The sequence below is a fragment of the Macrobrachium nipponense genome, chromosome 3 (assembly GCF_015104395.2).
Source record: "Macrobrachium nipponense isolate FS-2020 chromosome 3, ASM1510439v2, whole genome shotgun sequence".
NCBI lineage: Eukaryota > Metazoa > Arthropoda > Malacostraca > Decapoda > Palaemonidae > Macrobrachium > Macrobrachium nipponense.
In genome coordinates, this window is record NC_087202.1 from 98,563,778 (window position 1) to 98,586,393 (window position 22,616).

At 42.0% G+C, this 22,616-nt stretch overlaps 1 protein-coding gene across 7 annotated transcripts in view; it reads right to left on the bottom strand.

Moving 5' to 3' along the window:
- Positions 1–1,633: 1,633 nt before the first annotated feature.
- Positions 1,634–22,616, bottom strand: part of LOC135221908 (CCHC-type zinc finger nucleic acid binding protein-like) — a 39,678-nt gene continuing 18,695 nt past the window's right edge. For 5 of the 7 annotated variants that reach the window (XM_064259915.1, XM_064259910.1, XM_064259911.1 and 2 more), the window contains exons 5-6: positions 4,558–4,718; positions 1,634–4,380 (exon numbers count right to left, since the gene is read on the bottom strand). In XM_064259915.1, the coding sequence (XP_064115985.1) occupies positions 4,284–4,380; positions 4,558–4,718 (258 nt within the window). In that variant the 3' untranslated portion in view covers positions 1,634–4,283. Of the gene's footprint in view, positions 4,381–4,553; positions 4,719–22,616 lie in introns of those variants that run through there. The other 2 variants (XM_064259914.1, XM_064259916.1) reach the window with 2 other exon arrangements.

The following is a 22,616-nucleotide window of genomic DNA, read 5'->3' on the forward strand; positions in this document are numbered from 1 at the left end:
TATGGGTGCCTTTATGACTGTCTGGTTGCTTCAAAACACCTTGGGTAATGCTTACACTACACCACATAAAATGCACTGATGGCACCAACCCCCTATGGAGTATTAAGGCTGGTCAGTGAGACTAAAGAAAGGAGAAAGTGAGAGGAAAAGTAATAGGCTAAAAAAATTGGATGCCACGGCTAAAGGGCATGCTGCACCCATACTATGGTGTATCAAGTAAAATGTGTGTATTGCCTGTTGGACAACGTTGCATGGAACCATTGGCTATTCAGCAATGGGACAAATGGCTTCATGTGACTTCCGAACCAAGTGGAGAGTGAACTTCTATCACCAGAAATACACCTCGCACACCTCAATGGAATGCCCGATGACCGAACTCCCGGTCACTGAGGTGCTTAGTATATGTAGTTATGGTGGATATGACTGTGCTGTACTGGGAATTGCTTCCCTTCCACTCAAATCTGTTTATATTAGAAAACAAAAATGACAAACTGGTGGTTATATTTCATATCAATTTCAGCTTGGTAAAAAAAAAAATAATTTATGAGTCATGTTTAGACTGAGGTACCATAAGAAGTTCAAGGCTATGATTGTTTGTTTGTTTGTATGGTGTTTTTACGTTGCATGGAACCAGTGGTTATTCAGCAACGGGGGACCAACGGCTTTATGCGACTTCTGAACCACGTCGAGAGAACTTCTATCACCAGAAATACACATCTCACTCCTCAATGGAATGGCCGAGAATCGAACCCGCAACCACTGAGGTGGGATGCTAATACCATACCAACCATGTTGATTCATGAAAATAAGGTTGTAGTCCAGCACGGGGACTGTTTATGCCATCTAGTATTTAAGGGTTGGAGTTGTTGGACAACCTGAGGAAAGGAAGCAGGTAAGGTAAAAGGCCAAAAGAGGGACACATTAAAGAGGGAGGGGGGGCAGCACAGTAACTGCTAAATGTACACCAGTTCTTTAAAAAGAAATGTCACATGAACATACTTCTGTTTTACTTCCATGACCAGTCTAGATTTGGCTTGGCAGTTGTCCAGTATGGCATAATATTTACGATCTTGAAAAAACAAAATTTAAGAAATTTAGGGTGACGAGCCAAACACTTGGGCAGTTCATTTATTTAATGCTTAAGAATAGGAGGGACTTTGGAGTAGCGCAACTACAAGATTTGAGAAGAGAAATAGGTAAAAGCTGGAATTACCTTTAAAATTCAAATAGTGAATTTCTGCCTTTTCCTCAAGTGTTCTACCATCAAAATCTTTTGTCAGATTAAGTTTATGGACTTTTACTTTGTTGACTATAGTAAACTTTTTTCATTCAATGACCATTGAAATGGTCATAAAACGACTTGTACAACAATAACCACCACTTTGGCATCTGGTTATGAAAATGGGACTGGGGTAAATAACTTCATATACAGTGTACAAAGCTTTCCATGTGGGAACACCAACCAAAACAATTTGGAACACTTGCTTTTATTTGGATTAACTATTTTGTATTTTGTCCTTCCTTTGAAGGAAAAATAAAATTTCTTTCACTCTATTCCTGAGGCTATATCCCCGTGATTTTCAATTAACAATCAAAACAATCAATAATCCTTCATAGTTAGAAATAATACAAATTTCAAAGTGAACCTGTTTATTGAGGTATACCAGGCACACCAAGGACATTTATTTCTTCAATGCACACACTACTTCAGAGTAAAAAATGTGAACAACAACTCACTTAAGTGGGAATCTTAAAGGACTAGAAGACTTCATAATCAATCGCGCTTCTCTTCTGCCTCAAAGCTAATAGTTTGTAACAAAATATCTCTCATTTTTATTATTATTATTATATATACATGAATGTTAATCAGCCACTATGTTCCTTGGATGTAACACACAAAAGGCTAATGACTATTACTGAAGAAGAAACTGAACCTGAGTAACAAATTCAACAAGGCTCTCCTTTGCATTACTCTCTTGAATAACTTTGTCTGGCAGTTCTTACAGGAGATGAAATAATAAGCCTTTCTAACATCCAAGAAAAACAGCTGCTAACCAAAACTCATATCAGCATCTCCTTCACAACAACAAAGGGGCGACTGTGCAGGTACTGGTTGAAAGATCATGAACGTGACCTTTTAAGGAACCCGTTATGAGGTAAAAGGGGGGTTCCCAGGCACAGGAGGAAAGGTGGAGTGGAAAAGTATCATGCTCATTCCTGCAAGAGGCACAGGTTTTATAACTGGAAGAAATCATTTGCACTACAATACAAATGTACTGCATATTGTAATAACACATAATAACTAGGAGACCCACCCCTAAATCAACAGTAAAGCATTTAAATGAGGTTTTTCTCTCACTGAGCAAGAATTATTCTGACCTAGCAGTACAGTCCAAGAAAATAGTGTAAAGCTTGATTTCAGTGCTTACCAGCATTCATTCAAGAAAAATCTGTGCCTGAAACAGGATACACAAAAACAATAATAATGATATAAACTTTTCCACTCTACCCCCCACCCGACAAATACTGTCGTCTCCGACCTTCTCCTCCTCGTATAACATGAAAAATCTTAACTATGGGGATGAGCAAGTAGGATATACACCTTCTATGCACCCTCCTATGCTATCAATCATAGCAAATCAAACATTAGTCACTAACCACACTCCATGTGTGCATTAAAACCTTAACTCCTTTGTCTCCTCTGCATACACACGACCATCCTTGTCCTCAAACGTAGACTGTGCCAACCAATACCGGAACAGTCCATCGTCATCATCAAGTAGTTTCCTCTACAGCTAGTTTTCGTGACATTATTTTTGAACTCCCACGACAAATTTAAATAATGTGTTCACAAATCTCCTCCTCCTTGCAACAACACCTTTGTGCTGATGACCATTTCACTCGTCAGTAAATTATTTTCCTCCTTCTCTAAGCACTTTTGATGGGTGCTTGGAGGCAAAATGAGAACCACCACTACTCTGCTTGTAATAAAAATGGTAATAAGCTAAACTGGACAATGCTGAAATTGAGATTAAATTCATGCAAGAAAATAGATATATTAAAAATATTACAAAAGACGAATATGTAGATTACAAAACCCAGAATATTTGCTGCCATTACAAATCCTATAATGGCCTATCAAGAAGGAAATCCAATAGCCTTGAATATGATCTATGATTAGGTCATCAGCACAAAATGAAAAATTATAAATTCATTTACAGTAAAGATTACACCTAAAACCCCTAACACCAAGTCTGCCACATCAACTAAGTTTAAAATAAACAAAAATTTTCCCTCATTTGAAGCTCTGCTGAACAAATCAAAGTAACACCAGGAAAAAAACACTGATTAATACAGTAATGATGATCTACTAAATGAAAGAGCTTCAAAACTTTGACACAAGTCTGTAAACTTTGAAAGAAAAAAAAAAAAAAATAACACCCAATCCTTCTAATTTGGAATCTTTATCTGATTGTCTTCAGAAAACTAATTTTATATGCCAAACAACAATATGGACATATTTGTGGATGAGACTATATGGAAAAAAAAGAAGCCCTTGTAAAATGCTCTCATATGAAGACTACGAGATTACATAAGGAGCTTTAATTTTGGAAGTTGCCTTTCAAAATTACACAAGTGTGTAAAGACATTAAAAAATTCACTGTAAAAGCTTCCACATGTAATCTCTGTCTTGTCTCTCAACATGCAAGGATTCTAATGGCTATACTGGGATCTTGCAAGCTGAGAATTACCTTATTAAATGGGGAGCTTTGGTGAGCTCCATCTCCTGTGACCCTCCTCTCCTCAATGACTCCAGCTCCTCAAACATTTTTAAATCTTAGATGAAATGATGTCAACTTGTAACAAAAAAAATAAAAAAAAAGCAATGATAAAGATTAAGCAATTTATTGATCAGGTACTAGGAACACTTTCCTATCCCTCCTACTCATCACCAATAACGTTTTAGAGCACTAAAATATATCAAGTCATTCTCAGTAGACTTAGTGTGGTAATGAACTTCCCACCTTACTTATCGAACAAACTGCTTTCCACCTCCTCCAGTGACAAGTTTAAAAGGGATTCCAGGTAAATTTTCAACACTGGTACCCTGTTAATTTGCATTCCAGCATCAGCAAATAGCCTAGTTCATACCAGGAAATGCCAAAAGTGGTAGCTGACCTGGCTTAAACTTTAGTGACCCAAAACTGCCACTACACAGTTTGAGAACACTATCGTAGTCTGCAGAAGTTTCGGAGGGAGAGACAAGGAGTGGGGCAGCCGCTTTAAGCCACCATCTCACACTGGCGGGAGATGTGCCCAAATTCGCCACACATGTAACACTTTGGGCAATTACGGGCCATGTGGCCCTTCAAGTTGCACCTGTAATTAAGAGAAACTCATAACTGACCAAATATTAGCTCGAGATTCAAGGGACAAAAACTATGAAATTACAGGTGACTAAGTGAAGGTGATAACCGATTCTATGATGCAATTAATCAAAGAATATCAATACTGTAAATAATACCAAATAACTTCAAAAAAGGAAACAAACTCTACCTGTAGCATGTTGTATCACTCTCGCCTGTAGGACAGTCACGAGAGATGTGGCCAGATGCACCACACACGTAACAACGCTTCTCATTGTCTTGCTCTCCTCCAATGGGGCATTCACGGGAAATATGTCCAATCTTCCCACACACATAGCACTGCAAGGATGACTTTCATTCAACAGATTATCCAGTTATAAGTTTAAACAATGTTCATCCAAATCAAAATACATAATTATATCCATATAATAGCTTAGTTTTGATCTTGCACAATATAAATTTCAGTCATCATAAAATGAGATTGTAAATTAAATAATCAATGCATACTTATGGCTACCAAATACTGTTGTGCCACTGACTCTTATAATCCAACAAGTACTAATTGATGTATTACGTTATGTCTAGAAAATAAAACACTGAGAACTATTTATTTTTCATAAGTATACAAACCATAGTTTTTTTTTATACAGGAGCATCCCTTAGTGAGAGCAGGAATTGATACTAGAAATTTAGGCACAAGGTACATGACTGAGGCAAGTGGGAGAATACTCCTCACTTTGTCACTACTCATTTTCCTTTGGCCACAGACTGAGGAAAGTGAATGAGGTAAGTTTAAATGATATATGGTACGAGGCAAGTGGGATTACACTCCTCACTTTATCACTACTCGTTTTCCTTAAGCCACAGACTCAGCAGAGTGGAGGAGGTGGGTTTAACAGATATATGGTAATCTTTCATCAATCCAAATTTGTTTTATCTTTACGGGCAGGCATGATCATATGAGGATCAACAACAGGTCTTAAGGGTATCGGCGGGGTCGGGGATTAATTTTGAGTGACGGTGTTCAAACTTGCACAGGTGTTACCTCTAGTTTGAATTAAGATGCACACAAAATTTCAGGTGAATTAGATAAAAACTCTTTTTTTAACAAATATTTTTCTTTAAAACATAGCATATTTTTATTGTTTTTTAAAGTGTATCTCCTTCCTTATTTATCATTCAATTTAAAGAAAAAGATAATAGCAGAAAGTTTAATACCTATCAAATAAAACGGCAAACTCAGAAATCCAATATGTGATGTGTGCTATTTATATTTTAAAAAATTCAATAAAAAATACCCTAAAATTATACATTAGATATTGGTAAAAAAAAATTTTGAGAAAAAAAAGAAAAATAAGTTTGCCGATGTGTTCTCTCACTATCTTTATTCCAATTGCTTTTTAGATTATTAAAATCCATTCATAAATAAGGGAGTTTTTAGAATTTGAATGTAGAAAATGTATGTTTTGAGAAAAACGCAGTTAAAGTTTGCTAACCAATTATTTTGCTTTCAGAAGCATATAAAGTTTCTTGGAATGGCGTACATGGAGTCTATTTCCTTCTTTTTTATAAGAGATATTATTCCCTCTAAAAAAAAAAAACATTTATCACTTAAACAAAATAGTTTATATTATTTTGGGGGGGTTATCGTAGAACGCCACTCTACTCTTGTGCTGCCAAGTTTTAGAAGGCTAATTAGCCCCTCCTTCATATCCTCCTTTTGATGTTCTTTGCTTCTTTTGCTTTCTTGAATGCATAGCAGACCTTCGTTTCCTGGTCTTCTCTTACATCTGAAGGCCTTTCAGGTTTTCTCCTGTCGTTTTTCTCATAATAGGCAGCAATGAACTTGGTGCATAGCCGATATTATGTTCCATTGCAGCAATATGCTTTGATATATAAATGAAGCTGTTGTTTCACCGATATGTTCTGTTTTCTTTTCACACTTTCAGATGGCACCTCACACTTACACGTTAGTTTCAAGTCAACATCAAAACTGTTTTTATCAATTTCAAGTGTTATATTGCTGTCACACTGCCCGCAATACGTCGAACTAAAAGCGTCTTTTAGAGCTCTCAAGGGTAATGAAACTATTTCTCCATCATTTCTTACACTCAGAACGTCTTCTTTTTCAGTCATATAACTTCTCAATAAAAAAAACTCCTTAGGTTGGCTCCTGATAAAACACTGACATCACCTGCTACATCAGAGACCGCAATTACATCTTGAAAATGCTCATTCTCTTCCTCCTCCCCCTCCTCATCATCAGATAACTTCAAAACAAAGTCGTCAGTGCCATCATCATCATCATCTTGATATATTTGCGCAAGGGAATAATAGATTTCCCTCGGAGCTTCGTAATAGGAAGTATTTGGCATCTCTTCCTTATGGCAGGTGGCGACATGTCAGAAGCTACATTAGCTCTCTATACTTTTAGTTTCAAGATAAGTTTTGATATTATGAGAGCTTGCTTCCCTTCGTTTCCTAAACTTCTTTTTTGGCATGTTAGTAGTATATATAATACACAATTGATGTCTAAAAGTCTGAAGAAGTGTTGCAATTGATTGAAAATAACAAATACACGATTGCATAAAAAAAAAAAAAAGAATTCTCTCTCGAGACAAGTGGCTCGCGACAGTGTTATTCAGTCATGGGAAGAGTTGCCATCTTTATCAGGAAAACATATTGTACGGCATACGAAACAAAATGCAATGATAAGAAACTCAAATACTTGAAGAATGAATGGAAAATGAAATAGTAAAGCCACCCCTAACCAGACCTTTAATTCTCTACTTGGATGTGGCCTTTAAATTGGCTTTAAACCATTTAAAAAGCTTCGTATCGATATTATCTTACGTGTGGCAATGGCCGGGACCCAGATGTATGGAAATATGACGATAACTCATTTTCACGAATTTGACCCAAATTCGCCAAAATTACAGGCCGCCGATACCCTTAAGCAATGGATATCCTAATTCAAAAGAGTACAGTGGAGTGGACCCCTGTATTCACGGGGATGTGTACTAGAACCAAACCCAGCCCCCTTTCATAGCACAAGCTGCAAATATTTAGGTGCACACATATAATTACTTAAAACTGTCTAGTTTGTTAGTTCCCACTCAAGGAAAATCCACTACAATTGCTTATACCTACTTTCTTTAAATAGTTTTATCACAATAAGTGCACTTAAATCATGTTAATTTAGCAAGCTCCATCTTCAAGAGGAGGAATTAACATGTTAACCCCACCAAAAAGGGGATGGGGTAAGATAGAGTGAGTCAGCTCCACTAATCCTGACCCTGTTTGGGCAGAGACCTGGAACATACACCACCTTAAGGGGTTGAGCCAAAATGAATGGGGTAGCAGAACCAGAGCAGAGAGGACAACCCACCACCATACCGTAAAGAAGCAATACCTTTCCAGAACGTTATATTGATCCTAACCAGATTACCTAGATTTTTAAAATCTTAAGTTGTAACTTTTGTAACCATACTTGTATTTTTCTTTGCATTAGTAAAGAAAGAAAACTGCCGTTCGTCTCATTTAAAACACTCCTGAGAGACTTGATACTACTTATCCAGAACTACCAATTAAGAATATTAATAAAGACAAAGCATAGAACGAAATCCCAGACGAAGATAGAAATAAAAGCAGGTAAGAGAACACATGAACTTACGCATAACTCAAAACATGAAAGTCTGTGAATGTTAAGGCGGCAAATATGGGAGACCACTGTATTAAAATTACGTGCCATACTATTTGGATGAATTTGGCAGGAAAGATGTTCATATTCCAATGATCCATAAATGAATTATGGCAACTGCAGTAGTTCTGCACATAAAGGGAGGGGTAAGGGGGTGTCAGTGTGCCATCAGACTTAATGGGGAAATGCATTGTTGTCTCAATCTCATGAAATTTTTATTTACTTCCTCATAAATAGTCTACTGCATATTCACACACGTGTGTGTGTGAAATGTTGAAATAATTGGAATTGATGCAGAAAAATTTAGATGAATTGATGCTAAAATGCTGTAAATTGATATGAATTGATTGATACACCCTTATGTACTTTGTGTTATATAACTGATTGATACACCCTTATGTACTTTTGTTATATGCTGGACCTTTACACACTATCTCATTGAAGCTAAATAACAGGAATTCAACCTCGCCATAAACTGCCAATTTTAAGGCACTAGACAAGCGCCATAAAACCAGGGACTGCCTGTAGATTACCTTTATAGGGATAGAATTAGGCTATAAAGAACAGAACATACAAATTATGGGCTACTACCAAAACAAAGGCTATTTTGTTAATAAAATTGAGTTTTTCAACTCTGCTGCTCTGAGTCATAACCGTACTGGTCCTGTACACAGTGCAGATCTAGTCTTGTCCTGGCTTACTTTCCCTATTCTGTCAGCTACTATGGTGTTTGTGGGAACCATATTCATATGAGCATGATCTGGACCTGTTACTCCATCTCACTCAGGCAAACTTTTTGGTTAAAAAATACAAATTTTATGTTTAACACAAAGTTGTATAATGAGATTTTGTAGCATTTGTTTAAACCACAGACACAGTTTGAATTACTTGAGTTGATAAGATAGCCCTATAATACGGGGTAACATTGTTCTAAGGCAAAATTTTGAGAAGTGAATTTTTTGTTAAATGCAAATGCTAGCTTTTATATTTACTACTAAGTTTTATAATTTTATGGATGACGAATGTTGATACTTGATACAGATGTGAGTAGCTTACCTGAGATGAGTAAACTTCAAGTTTTGCCTCTCATATGAAATATCAATCATACAATGAATTGGAATTGAAACCTTCATGATCTGAATTGATACAAATGGATTGATCCTAACCCTGCCCCTGACAAAGTGCTCCTGAAGAAAGGGAAGAGATGTAACTTCTCTACTTCTGAGTTTCAATGAATATTATTGACACATTCCACAGAAAAATCCCTGAATAAGAGTTTCCTATGAATAATTCAAGATATAATCCCCCCCCCCCAAAAAAAAATAAACAAAAATAAATAAATAAAAATAAAATAAAAATAAATAAATCCTTGACCTTGAATCAAGTCCACGATTAGTGAGGGTAGACTATATACTGAGGGATTGCTGCTAGTTGTAGTTCTTACCCTTTGATAGTACGTCGGCTGTTAATTATGATTTTCTAGTATGTCAGCTTCTCATTGCAATTTTGCAAAAGAAAGTGCAAAGAATTATTACGAAAAAACATGTACATATACCTCACAAAAAGAAAGACATTTCACATGGAAGGTACACTCCCCCCCCCCCCCATGTGTATCTTCCTTTCCATCCTTGTGTTTTTCTTAAATTGGCCAAGCCCACAACCCCAACCCCCTTCTAAGACACTCTAGATCTCTGAAATGATGAAAGCTTCAAAGGCTTCTAAGAAGTCAATTAACCCCCAACCCCCTTTTCTTCCCCCAGCCTTCCACCCCAGATCAGGTGCTCAGAAACTATTGTTTGTAAGTAGAGGAACATTGCATATATATAACATCAAGATCTGGAAAGGGTGAAACCAAATCACTAAAAGACTACTGTACAAAAAGCTCTGGTTTATATATATATGCACGAAAAATAACGCTACAAATTGTACCTACAGATATATACTGGGGAAAAAACTCCTTAACCCTTTCACTAAGAGCCTGTTGCCACTAGTATCCTGCTAATCTTAAGACTAATTCCCTTCCTTTTACATTTAATACTTAGATTACGTTATTTTCATTACTGATACATCACATTGTATTATTATGCTGTTTTATTAATGATAAACAAGCATACATGGAGGTTAATCATTCAAACACTGAAGTATGTACTTTTCTTGGAGATTACCTACTACGAGCTACCAAACTAAAGACAAAGAATGATGATTAGGATCAGTCTTGCATCATTGAAGACCTTTTGTTGGCCGATATCAGCCTCGCACAGCAAATGGTTAACCGGAGTTATTAACCATCCCAGATTTGCCTAGGAAGCAAGGGCAAGGGATGTAATCACTCGTGTAACCTCCTACTGGTCTGCCCCAGAACCCTGCTCATGTGAGGGTGAACATGTATGGAAAATAATTGAGTAACACTACTTCCCCCCTGAAAAAGGCTTCAGGTCAGAAGGTAGCTTAATTCTGGTTATTACCTAGTAATGGGTTCAGAAATAAGCTTTACTGTGTCTTAGTTGCAAACAGCTTCTTGTTCTTAAGAGGGGAGGATGTGTGCAGGTCTCGAGTGCTCTGGTATATTACTATCCCTCCTAGGAAGGAAAGCTCTACTACTTGAAAGTGGGACAAGAATAGGAAGAGAGCTAGGAGGACTTACGGGAATATTCCCCCTTTATGAAACTGGCAAATACTTTGTCTTCCTGCACTTGTCATTCAATCTTCACACACTAGACGAATCCAAAACAGCACATCCCCTATAAGCAGCACAAGTCTGGGGAGGATGGACGCACACACACACACGGCCATGCGCATTTCAATGGTATTGCAACTAGCAAAGGTAATGAGAAAATACAGACAAAATAAAATCACAATTTTTGAAAGTAAATATGATATTGTCATGATACAATAAAGTTTGTTCATACTTACCTGACAGATATATATATAGCTGTATTCTCTGACGACCGACAGAATTTCGAAACTCCCGGCAAACGCAGTGGTCGGCTAGGTGGTTAGTACCCATTCCCGCCGCTGGGAGGCGGATACCGGGAACCATTCCCATTTTCTATTCAGATTTTCTTTACCACTGTCCCCTGAGGGGAGGTGGGTGGGTACTTGATTATATATATCTGTCAGGTAAGTATGAACAAACTTTATTGTATCATGACAATATCATTTTGTTTATGACACTTACCTGCCAGATATATATATAGCTGAATCCCACCATTGGAGGTGGGAAGGGACAGAATAGAAGGATTTTGGAAACATTTCACATGCAGATGATTGACATCTTGGTTCCCTACCTGTTAGCATAGCTGACTTCGTGATTACTGTCACCCAAGCCTGCTTCTGCTTAACTAGAATTTCCAGCAAGGTAGTGACCTGTATAGCTGGATAGTTCTAGATGATCTATCAACGGGAGCGTGACCATAATGTGACTAGACCATATTGACCATACTGAAGACAACGAAGCATAATAAATACCACCTAACCTAGCCTCACTAAAGTTAGTCCCATAACTTTCAGGCTAATTAAAGGGAAGACCGCCTCAAGCGGCCAACCCTACGACCGTAAAAAACAAACCCATAATTAAAATCACACACATCCATTTTCTAAAGGATGGGGTTCGTATTGCTTCTCGTCCCCAATACTGTATCCGCGGAAATGTATGGTCCAAGCGAGTAGCAATTCTCATATGTCGCCTTCACATCTCTGAGGTAGTGTGAAGCAAACACAGAGTTGCTTCGCCAAAATGTGGCACCCAGGATATCACTGAGTGCCATATTTTTCTGAAAAGCCACCGAAGTAGCTACCGCTCTAACCTCGTGAGCATCAACTTTTAGCAGTTTAAGATCACCATCCGTGCAGGACGAATGAGCTTCCCTGATGGTGTTTCTCAAGAAGAACGCCAGTGCGTTCTTAGACATTGGTAATTCCGGCCTCTTGACTGAACACCACAGGTTGTCTGACGGGCCTCTACATTGTTTGGTCTTTTCCAGATAAAATTTGAGAGCTCTGACAGGGCACAAAACTCTCTCCGGCTCTCATCCGACGAACTCTGATAACCCCTTGATATCAAAGGTTTTAGGCCAGGGGTTGGATGGGTTTTCGTTCTTCGCTAAGAACGAGGGGCTCAGCGAACACACCGCATTGTGTTCTCTGAAACCCACATGTTACTCATAGCTTGGATTTCGCTAACCCTCTAAGCTGTTGCCAAAGCGGTTAGGAAAATAGCTTTCCTAGTTACATCTTTCAAAGAGGCAGCGTGCATAGGCTCAAATGGGGCTGACATTAAAAACTTTAAGACAACATCTAAATTCCATGAGGGAATCTTGTCTCGTGGAGCTTTTGAGGTTTCAAAGGACCTCAATAGATCGTGAAGATCTTTATCATTTGATAAATCCAAGCCTCTGTGTCGAAAGACCGTTGACAGCATACTTTTGTAGCCTTTAATCGTTGACACAAAGTTTGTCTATATTTCTAAGATGTAGGAGGAAATCAGCAATCGGCTCACAGAGGTCGTGGATGGAGGAAATATTTTGCCTTCTACACCAACTTCTGAAGACAGCCCACTTCGATTGGTAGACAGCTTGAGAAGATGTTCTTCAGCGCTGGCAATAGCTCTTGCCACCGATCTTGAAAAACCTCTCGCTCTGGCCAACTTTTGGATAGTCTGAATGCAGTCAGACTCAGAGCGGAGAGGTTTCCGTGATACCTCTCGAAGTGGGGCTGTCTGAGTAGATAGATTTTTTCTGGAAGTGTCCTTGGGAAATCTACCAGAAATGACATGGCCTCTGTGAACCAGTCGCTTGCAGGCCAAAAGGGGGCGATCAACGTCATTCTTGCTCCTTCCGACGCCGCAAAGTTCCTTATTACCTCTCCCAGGAGTTTGAATGGAGGAAAGGCGTAGAGATACATCCCCTTCCAATTCCAAAGCATGGCGTCTATTGCTATTGCTCCTGGGTCTAGAACCGGAGAGCAGTAAATAGGAAGCCTCTTCGTTTTTGCTGTCGCGAAGAGGTCTACCAGTGGGCGTTCCCAAAGTTTCCATAACTCCTTGCAAATCTCTGGATGGAGAGTCCTTTCGTTTGGAAGCATTTGATGTTGACGGCTGAGGAGATCCGCACGAACGTTCTGCTGTCCTGAAACGAATCTCTTTAGAATCGTTACATTTCTCAGCTTCGCCCAAAGTAAGATTTCCCTCGTTATCCTGACAGGGAACGAGATAAGAGTTCCTCCCTGTTTTTTTTTGTATATACGCGAGCGCCGTGGTGTTGTCCGAGTTTACTTGTACAATTCGTCCCACAATCCTTGACTCGAAGCATTGAAGTGCCAAACGAATCGCCTCTAGCTCCTTGAGGTTTATGTGCCAGGACCTCTGTTCCCCTCTCCAGAGGCCTGACAACTTCTTTCTCCCCAAGAATCCCTGCTCCCCCAGTGTTGCTCCCCAGCCCGTCATGGACGCGTCTGAGAACAACACTAGGTCTGGGCTCAGAACTTTGAGGGACATCCCTTCCGATAGCTTGACAGGATCGGACCACCACTTTAAATGCTCTTTGATCGATTGAGGGATTCTCAAAATCTCGTCTAGGTCTTTCTTGTTCTTCCAGTTGTCTGCTAGGAAAAACTGAAGCTGTCTGAGGTGCAGCCTTCCCAGAGAAACAAATTTCTCCAGCGAGGAAATGGTCCCCAGCAGACTCATCCATTCCCTCGCCGAGCATATTTCCTTCTCTAAGAAGACCGATACTTTCTCTAAGCATTTTTAGCTGACGTTCTATGGATGGAAATGCTTGAAAAGCCACTGAATCCATCTGAATCCCCAGATACACGATGGACTGTGTGGGAATCAGATGGGACTTCCCGAAGTTGACCAGAAGGCCTAGGTCCTTCGTCAGCTGTAATGTCATATGTAGGTCCTCCAGGCACTGTTCCTTTGACGTGGACCGGATCAGCCAATCGTCTAAATAGAGTGACTCTTATCTTCGAGAGATGGAGCCATCGTGCTACATTTCGCATCAGAAGCGTGAATATCATAGGGGCTGTACTCAGCCCGAAACAGAGAGCTCTGAATTGGAAGACCTGTCTTTCAGAACGAATCTGAGGGACTTCCTGGACCGAGGATGTATCGGAACATGGAAATAGGCGTCTTGGAGACAAAGGGGAACACCATCCAATCTCCTGGTCTCAGGGAAGCTAAAACAGACTGTGGCAGTTTCCATCTTGAATTTTATTTTCCTTACAAAAAGATTCAGCTTGCTTACGTCTAGGACAGGTCTCCATCCTCCCGAGTGCTTCGGAACAAGGAAAAGCCTGTTGTAGAAGCCTGGAGAGTTCCGTGATACAACTCTTTCTACTGCTCTCTTTTCCAACATTTGATCCAAAAGGTCTAATAAGATCTGTTGCTTTGAATCCTGATAAGAGGGCGAAAGGTCTATTGGTTCTATGCTTAATGGCGGTTTCGATAGAAACGGGATTTTGTAACCTTTCTCGATCACTTCGAGTGGACCAAGTGTTCGCCCCTCTTATCCTCCATGCTTCAGCGAAGAGAGCGAGTCTTGCCCGACTGGTGGTGTCTGGAGGGCCGAAAAGTCATTTCTTCCCCCTGGTTTTTGAGGGGGCTCTGCCCCTAGGGAAACTCCTCCCTCGAGCAGCAGCTCTTGAAGAGGCTCTTCCACGAAAGGGCTTATAATTCTTCCTAGAAGCTTGCGTGGTTCTTGAAGACATCTGATCAGTAGGACGTTTCGAAGACCGAGACAATAAGTCCTGCGTCGCTCGTTCTTGGAGATTTACTGATAAATCCTTTACCATCGATTGTGGAAAAAGATGAGCAGAAAACGGAGCGAACAACAATTCTGCTTTTTGCGGTGGTGACACTGACTTAGCTGTGAAGCTACAGAAGAGTGCGCGTTTCTTCAGGACTCCCGACGCAAAATGTGATGCCAGTTCGTCGGAGCCATCTCTTACTGCTCTGTCCATGCATGACAAAATACTCGCTAAGTCCTCTAATGAGATGGAATCTGGGCTTCTAGACTGAACATCCAAGACGCCCAAACACCAATCTAGAAAGTTAAAAACTTCCAAAGTTTTGTAAAGGCCTTTGAGATGGTGATCTATCTCTGACATTTGTCCACGCTTTTGCCGATGCCAGTAAGATCTTCTAGAGCTTCCACTAAGTTGGCGAAATCCCCTTGTGCGGAAGCGGGGATTCTTAAACCTGCTTCCTCTTCTGTCTCGTACCACTTCCCCGATCTTCCACTAAGCCTTGTGGGGGAAAGTGCAAAAGAAGTCTTGCCCTTTGTCTTTTTGGATTCCATCCAATCATGGATTCTTTTAAAAGCCCTTTTAGTCGAGAGCGAGGTGGCCATTTTGACAAAATTTGGAGTCTTCCTTGCCTTCGAAGAGGTTAGTTGGGAAGGTGGAGAGAGGAACTGGAGCTCGAAACTTATCGGGAAACAAATCTTTTAAAAGACGAGTCAAAGTCTTATAATCCACAGAGGATGAGGTTGTAGGATCCTCCTCCTCTTCCGAAACAGCCTCGCTTAACGATTTATCTTCTAATGGAGACATAGTCTTATTCTGAATTGAACGAGAAGAAACCAAAGTTTCACCTCCCTTTCGAACAGTAGGTCTTGTGTTTGAAATCAATTTTGAAGAGGAGAGTCTGCTATGTTCTCCTAACCTTGACTTTCTCTCCGAATTTTCCAAACTAACGTCATACGATTTCTCTTGACGAGCGCTCATATTGTAGTTTCTACTACCTTGACGCATATGGCGCTTAACCTTCTGACTAGCGACCTGTTCTTTTCTTCCCAGGGTGACTTTATGCATCGGACGCCTAGCGCCCTCAAAAGTGTCCTCATATGAAGGACGACAAGCGTCCTTACTAGCACTACGCCTCACGTCCTCATTTACGTCCTGACGTGATGGACGTCGTGTAAACACTCCTAAAACGGTCTTGAGTTGTAATACGCCTTGCGTCCTCAAATGCATCTTCATATCCTTCCTTTTCTGGAACTAATATCGTGCATCTGAAGTCTCTCCAGCCGACGTTTACGACACCGAGCGTCCCGAGAAGCTTCCTTACGAGCGTCCTGATTAGCAAAGCGTTTCTTTTGTTGAATATTCTCTTCCTGTAAGCCAAGATCAATTCCTCCCAATTCTATTTCTGAGCGATCCTTCTGAACGTTCTTCGACTCTTGGAAAAGACGACGGCCGCCTGTGCGGCACCTATTGTCCTTTTCTTTACTGCCAATACTTCTAGAGACTCTCTCAGCAGGACTGCTTGCGCGTTCCTGATTGAGTCGATGAGGTCTAGAAGGCGACGAATCAGAAGATGACGAAGAACGAAGAGAAGCCGCAGGAGAACGTCTAGATTTCTTGACGGGTAGCCATAGATCTTTTTTACGACTACGTGATCTTTCTTCTTTCTTGGCGAAAAACGCATCCAACTGTTGACGAATCGCTTCGAGGGTCTTTTTTGATGGTGAAGAACCATATGATGGAATGAACCTTTGAGAAGAAGATGGGCGAGGGGACGCCTTCTTCCTTCTCTCCGGACTCGAATCAGGACGCTCAGAAAGCGTCCTGAATCTCGTGTGGGATACGGTCTTCGAAGTCTTCCGGAGAAGACCGAAGCGTAAATCGAGGCGGAGGACGCTCTCGATCTCCCGATGAAGCGTCCTCTTCCATCATACCTTTCCTAAGAGGGCGAGAAAGACAATGGCCGCCAGTGCGACGTCTTACGTCTTCCTTACCACTCTCAATTGGAGAGGCTGCGTCCTCTTCCGTAAGACCTTTCCTAAGAGGGCGAGAAAGATGATGGCCGCCAGTGCGACACCTTACATCTTCCTTACCACTCTCAGTCTTCCGAGATTCCCAGCCACGGTGAGGTGAGGACGTCTCGGAGGAAGAGAAGCATTCCTTCAAGGTTCGAGCTTGCGCGCGATCTTTGGCAGCCTGGGATGCGTCTTCAGGATCTGCCGAAGGGACGCCAGACCGGTGTTTAATTCCCGTAACCCTCCTTCGGCCTTCGACATGTCCATTCCCTGTGTTCTGGGAGTGCGACAGAGGTCTCAACCTGGAGGCATTATAGGACCATTCTGACGCCCCCTCCACTTCACTAGGGGCACTAACATTATCACTACACTTTTGCACATTAGATTGTAGCACTTTCATTTTCGATTCAAGGTTCCGAATCGATTCTAAAATGGTAGAAAGGGCATTCCCTTTGGTAACAATCACTTCCTTATCTGAAGGAGAAATTATAGGGTTATGCGTAACATGTTCTACATTTATGTTAGACTGAGCAACTTTACTTTGACTTTTAACAGAAGCACTCCTGGAGGAAGACCTCCTAATTCTGTCACGCTCAAGTCTACGAATGTAAGATTCATACGCCTTCCATTCGACATCAGTTAACACTTCACATTCTTTGCACCTATCATCCAACGAACAAACATGCCCTCTACAATTCACACACACTGTGAGGATCTACCGAGGCTTTTGGTAGCCTCACCTTACATTCTTCTATACCACACACTCTGAAACCAGTAGAACTAGATCCAGACATCTCAATTCTAAGAAAAATCAAAGCCAAAATCAAAATCCAAACCACAATAGTGTATGCCAAATCACTAAGCCAAGTCCGAAACCAAAAGACAATCCAAATAATCAAGTGACAAATGAAGTTTTCGAAATCCTAAGCGGAGGTCTGTAAACAGATGTTTACCGACCGGCGACAGAAGAAAATCTGAATAGAAAATGGGAATGGTTCCCGGTATCCGCCTCCCAGCGGCGGGAATGGGTACTAACCACCTAGCCGACCACTGCGTTTGCCGGGAGTTTCGAAATTCTGTCGGTCGTCAGAGAATACAGCTATATATATATCTGGCAGGTAAGTGTCATGAACAAATGTATTTTTCCTAACTATGCCTACCTGGGCTCCTCTCCCGGTCTTTAGGGAGAGGGAGAGGGACCCGCCACTGACTTCTGATCGAGGTTAGGGAACCGCGAGATCAGACAGAGTCTACTGGGTTTTTCCTTAAGGCACAAAGCATAAATTGCACTTAGGAGAAAGGGAAGAACCATATGTCGGAGACAATAAGGCGATGGGGTTTGTCTTATGTCTGGGACCCCCATTTCCCGCAATGCCAGGGAAACAGCGGGGAATGTGCTTCTTTTGCTAATAAAGGAATAGAAAGGAGTGTCTTACCTGCATCTGTGCTCGGTCCGCATGTAATGGTTTGTGTACTCTCTGCCTGAAGGGAAAAAGTAGGATGAAAGGAACGAAGCAGAGCCAGTCACTCTGCAATTGTATCTGACCATACCGTACAACGAGACTAGATGGTAACCTGTCTTGTTAGAGGAGCTGTGTCAAGCTACACAACTTGTTGAGCAGCCACCACTGGTCCCAAGGAGGTGTCCAAGGACTTGTGGGCAACATCCCGAAGGTAATGAGAGGTGAAGGTAGTCTGGCCCACCCAGACCCCCGCCTTCAAAACCCGTTGAACCGACAGGTTCTTTCTGAACAGAGGGGAGGGGGCAACACCCCTGACCTCAAGCGCTCTCAGACAAAGGGCACCGGTGTCATGGTCTGCAGCAGAGTATGCCTTCTTGATCGTCTCACGAAGCCAGAAAGAGACAGCGCTCTTGGACACCTCTTCTTGGGGCCTCCAGTGCCATCGAAAAGTCGTCAACACTCAGGCTGAAGATGTAGTCTCCTCTTCAGGTAGCACCGTAGCATTCTTAACTGGACATAGTAGCATCTTGTCTGGATCATTATCAATGAAGTCATTGAGGGAGGGGATGGAGGAGGACTCTAATCGGGCGTCAGGGACCACAGGATTCAGTATTCACTATGAATTCAGAGACAAATTCTAGCATTACTGATCCCCACCCTCTCATATGTTTAACATCAAAAGAAAGGCCATGAAGTTAGCATACTCTCTTCACCGAAGCCAGGGCCAGCAAAAAGACTGTCTTGAGGGTTAGATCCTTATCTGACGAGAGACTGAGTGGCTCGTACAGGGCACGAGTCAGGCTCTGCAACAGGAGTCACATCCCACACGGGGGGCCTGAGGTCCCTGGGTGGGCAAGACCTTTTGAAGCTCCCCACACGCGAAATCTCAAAAGAAGAAATATCTTTCCCTGTCAGCTTGAGGACCAAGGCTAAGGCTGCCCTATAGCCTTTTTTGGCTGAAACAGAGAGAAGCTTCTCTCAACAAAGGTAGACTAGGAAGTCCGCGACCTCCTGAATAGTGGCACCGATCGGAGATATCCCGCCTACGACACCAACCGCAGATGATGGCCCATTTCCCCTGGTAAACAGCCGCAGAGGACTTCCTGAGGTATCCAGCCATCTCTGTCGCTGCTCGTCGCGAAAAGCCTCTCACTCGCAAGAGATGGTGGATATCTTCCAAGCATGAAGGCACAGGGACTTCACTGCTTGACAGAACCATTCTACGTGTGGCTGAGACAGTAGGTCATGCCACAGGGGTATCTCTCTCGGTGACTCGGCGAGAAGAGCCAGGAGGTCGGGATACCAAACAGCCTGAGGCCATTTGGGTGCCACTGGAATCATCCTCAGATTCTACGTGATCCGCAGCCTGTTGAGCACGGCGCGGATCAGGCAGAACGGGGGAAAGGTGTACGCTTCCAGGTTGTCCCACAGATGTTGGAATGCGTCTTCCGCAGCTGCCCATGGGTTTAGTACAACCGAACAGATCTCCACCTTCCTGTTGTACCGGGCGGCAAACAAGTCTATGACTGGACGCTGCCATAAGCTGAAGAGCCTTTCCGCTACATCCTGGTGGAGGGACCACTCGGTTCTCACCAACTGATTCTGGCGGCTGAGCTTGTCTGCCACTACATTCCTCTTGCCTGGAATGTATCTGGCCGACAGCTCCACTGCATGAGCCAAGGCCCGCTTGTGCACCTGCATTGTCAACCTGTGGAGCTCAAGGAAAACAAGTCCCCATTGCTTGTTGATATATGCCATTAGCGTGGTGTTGTCACTCATCAACACCACTAAGTGTCCCATCACTCGTTCCCAAAATTCTTGAAGAGCTAGGAAGGCTGCTTCGAGTTCAAGAACGTTGATGTGAAGGTGCTCTGTCGTGATCGTTCCACACACCTGCAGTCAGCAACTCCACCAGGTGCGCGCCCCGCCCCTCATTCTATGCATCCAAGAACAGGAGCATGTCCGGAGGGGGAGTGGTCAGATCCACTCCTACCGTGAGGTTCCTGTCATCCGTCCACCAATCCTAGTCCTCCCTTACCTCCTGTGAAAGAGCAACGAGGAAAGACTGAGGATCTCGTGACTGGGACCAAAAGTCCCCAAGTCTCCACTGAAGAAACCACAGATGTAGCCGACTGTGAGGGACCAGCTCCTCCAGGGGCGACATGTGATCGATCATGACCTGCCAAAGCCAGGCAGGTCAGGAACCGCCGCACTACCTCTCTGAACTTGCTAAGAGAGTCCGAGGGGAATACTCTTGCTGCTACCATATCTATCAGCATGCCCAGATACATCCTCTGCTTGGGTTCAAAATCTGACTTCTCCGGGTTTATCAGGATCCCGAGATTCCGACAAAATTTGCGGAGTCGATCCCTGCCCTGTAGCAACTGCGAGCGAGAGCTCACCAGGACCAGCTAATCGTTGAGATACCTCAAAAGACATATTCCATTCGAATGTGCCCAGGCAGAAACCAAGGTGAACACTTGTGAACACCTGGGGTGCGGTCGACAATCCAAAGCATATAGCATTGAACTGGTAGATAGTCTCCCCAAGGATGAAGTGGCGATACTTGCAGGAAGACCTGTGAATGGGTATTTGGAAAGACACACTTCTCCCACTGAGCAGCAGACCATGAGGAACACTCCACACAAGTAATACCTCCAAAATCCACTCCTCGGCATGAAGCACACACCAAATGGGGGGTCCACTTCGGCCGGGGAGCAAATCGTATCACACCTCTTACCGTCTACTCCCGGACAATGCCTAACGGAAGCAGACAGCAACAGGGGCTGCAGAACATCCATGATACTCAAACAAACTTGTCAAAAGCAGAAAAGCATCAAAAGCAGAAAAGAATCAAAAGAGAACAAACAAGAAAATTTCCCACCGGGAAACAGCGAAGTTCAGCTAAGACAGTTGGGCAGAGAGTGCAGAGGTACGTCCTCACTCGACAACGGCAGAAAGCAAATTGAATGATCAATCCTGGTCTTGGCATAACCAATAACTGGACGGTAGTTAACTACTGCACTGCCTTGTTAAAAATTTAGCAGCCACGTCCATGCTCCGCCTTAAGTAATTCCTATTGTAAAGGACAGACAGTTTGTATACTGTGTAGGAACAAATACACTCAAAATGGGCTGACAACTCATTGAAGCTACTTAACTGAAGTTAAGTACAGCATACGTAACCTGTACTAAATGGCAACCAAAGAAAATGGGATTACTGATGAAAGTCAAGAGATGGTTAATCCCATATCTCTTATCTACTAACTGCCCATCCTGTTGCCTAGTTACAAAACTGATTCCAGCTACATAAAAGGCAAGGATTTGTATTGGTCTTTTCTATTCACTGCAGCTGGCATTTAGCCTCCCCCTACTACTCTATCTTCATACTTCCACCACTGAGCTATTAAAGGTTTATTTGCTACACGAGTCCATCACATGTTGACATTACATCCTTTGCAAAGTTCCTGGGCATTACTATACCTTCTCATGTAAATTTAATCTACTCATTTGGCTGCAGTAAGCTCTGCTGAAAACCACCAACAAAAAACCTTGAACTACATAACCTTATCAACAATTTTTGTCTTTTCACTTCAAACATTTCAACTTCCAATCCTTGGTTGAATGAAGTATAATTATCCTAGATCAACCCTAATTACTTCAATTCCATAATTTTACTTCAATATGAAGTAGATTTACTAACTACAGGCGGCCCTCGGTTAGCGGCAGGGGTTCCGTTCCTGGCCGCTGACGCTAAGAGATTTTCGACGCTAAGCGATTTTAAAGCCTACGGCCACCGCACACCTTCTTTCAAAACTCTAGACCAGTCACAGGCGCGATAATCCCACAATGGCACAATAAGTAAAATTATATTTATGCAGTATAGTAATATAGAATTTACTGTACAGTACATTATAGCATTGTAAATACTGTGAAGTGAAAAAAGCCTAGCTTTAATCCTTTGGGTGTCTAGAGTATGTAAAGATATAATAAAGTTTATACAGTGTACAGGTAGCTGTAGTGTTCAAGTTACGATCATTAGTCTTACGATAGTCCGAATTTATGAGAGATCAAATTACAATGGCCTAACTTTATCCATCTTCTAGTTACATAAGTTCAATAACAGCAAAAGAGAATGATGAAAGTATGGTTTTAATGTTATACTCGTTGCGTGAACGTGTGTACAGCCATGAACAACCGAATGAGAAGCTATTTTTTTTTTCTAAGTACAACTGAACTGGATAACATCCGTTTGGCTTGTATTTCAATCATCGTACTACAGTACACTATTACCGTAGTTGTTATAAATGGCGTTATGTATAGAATGG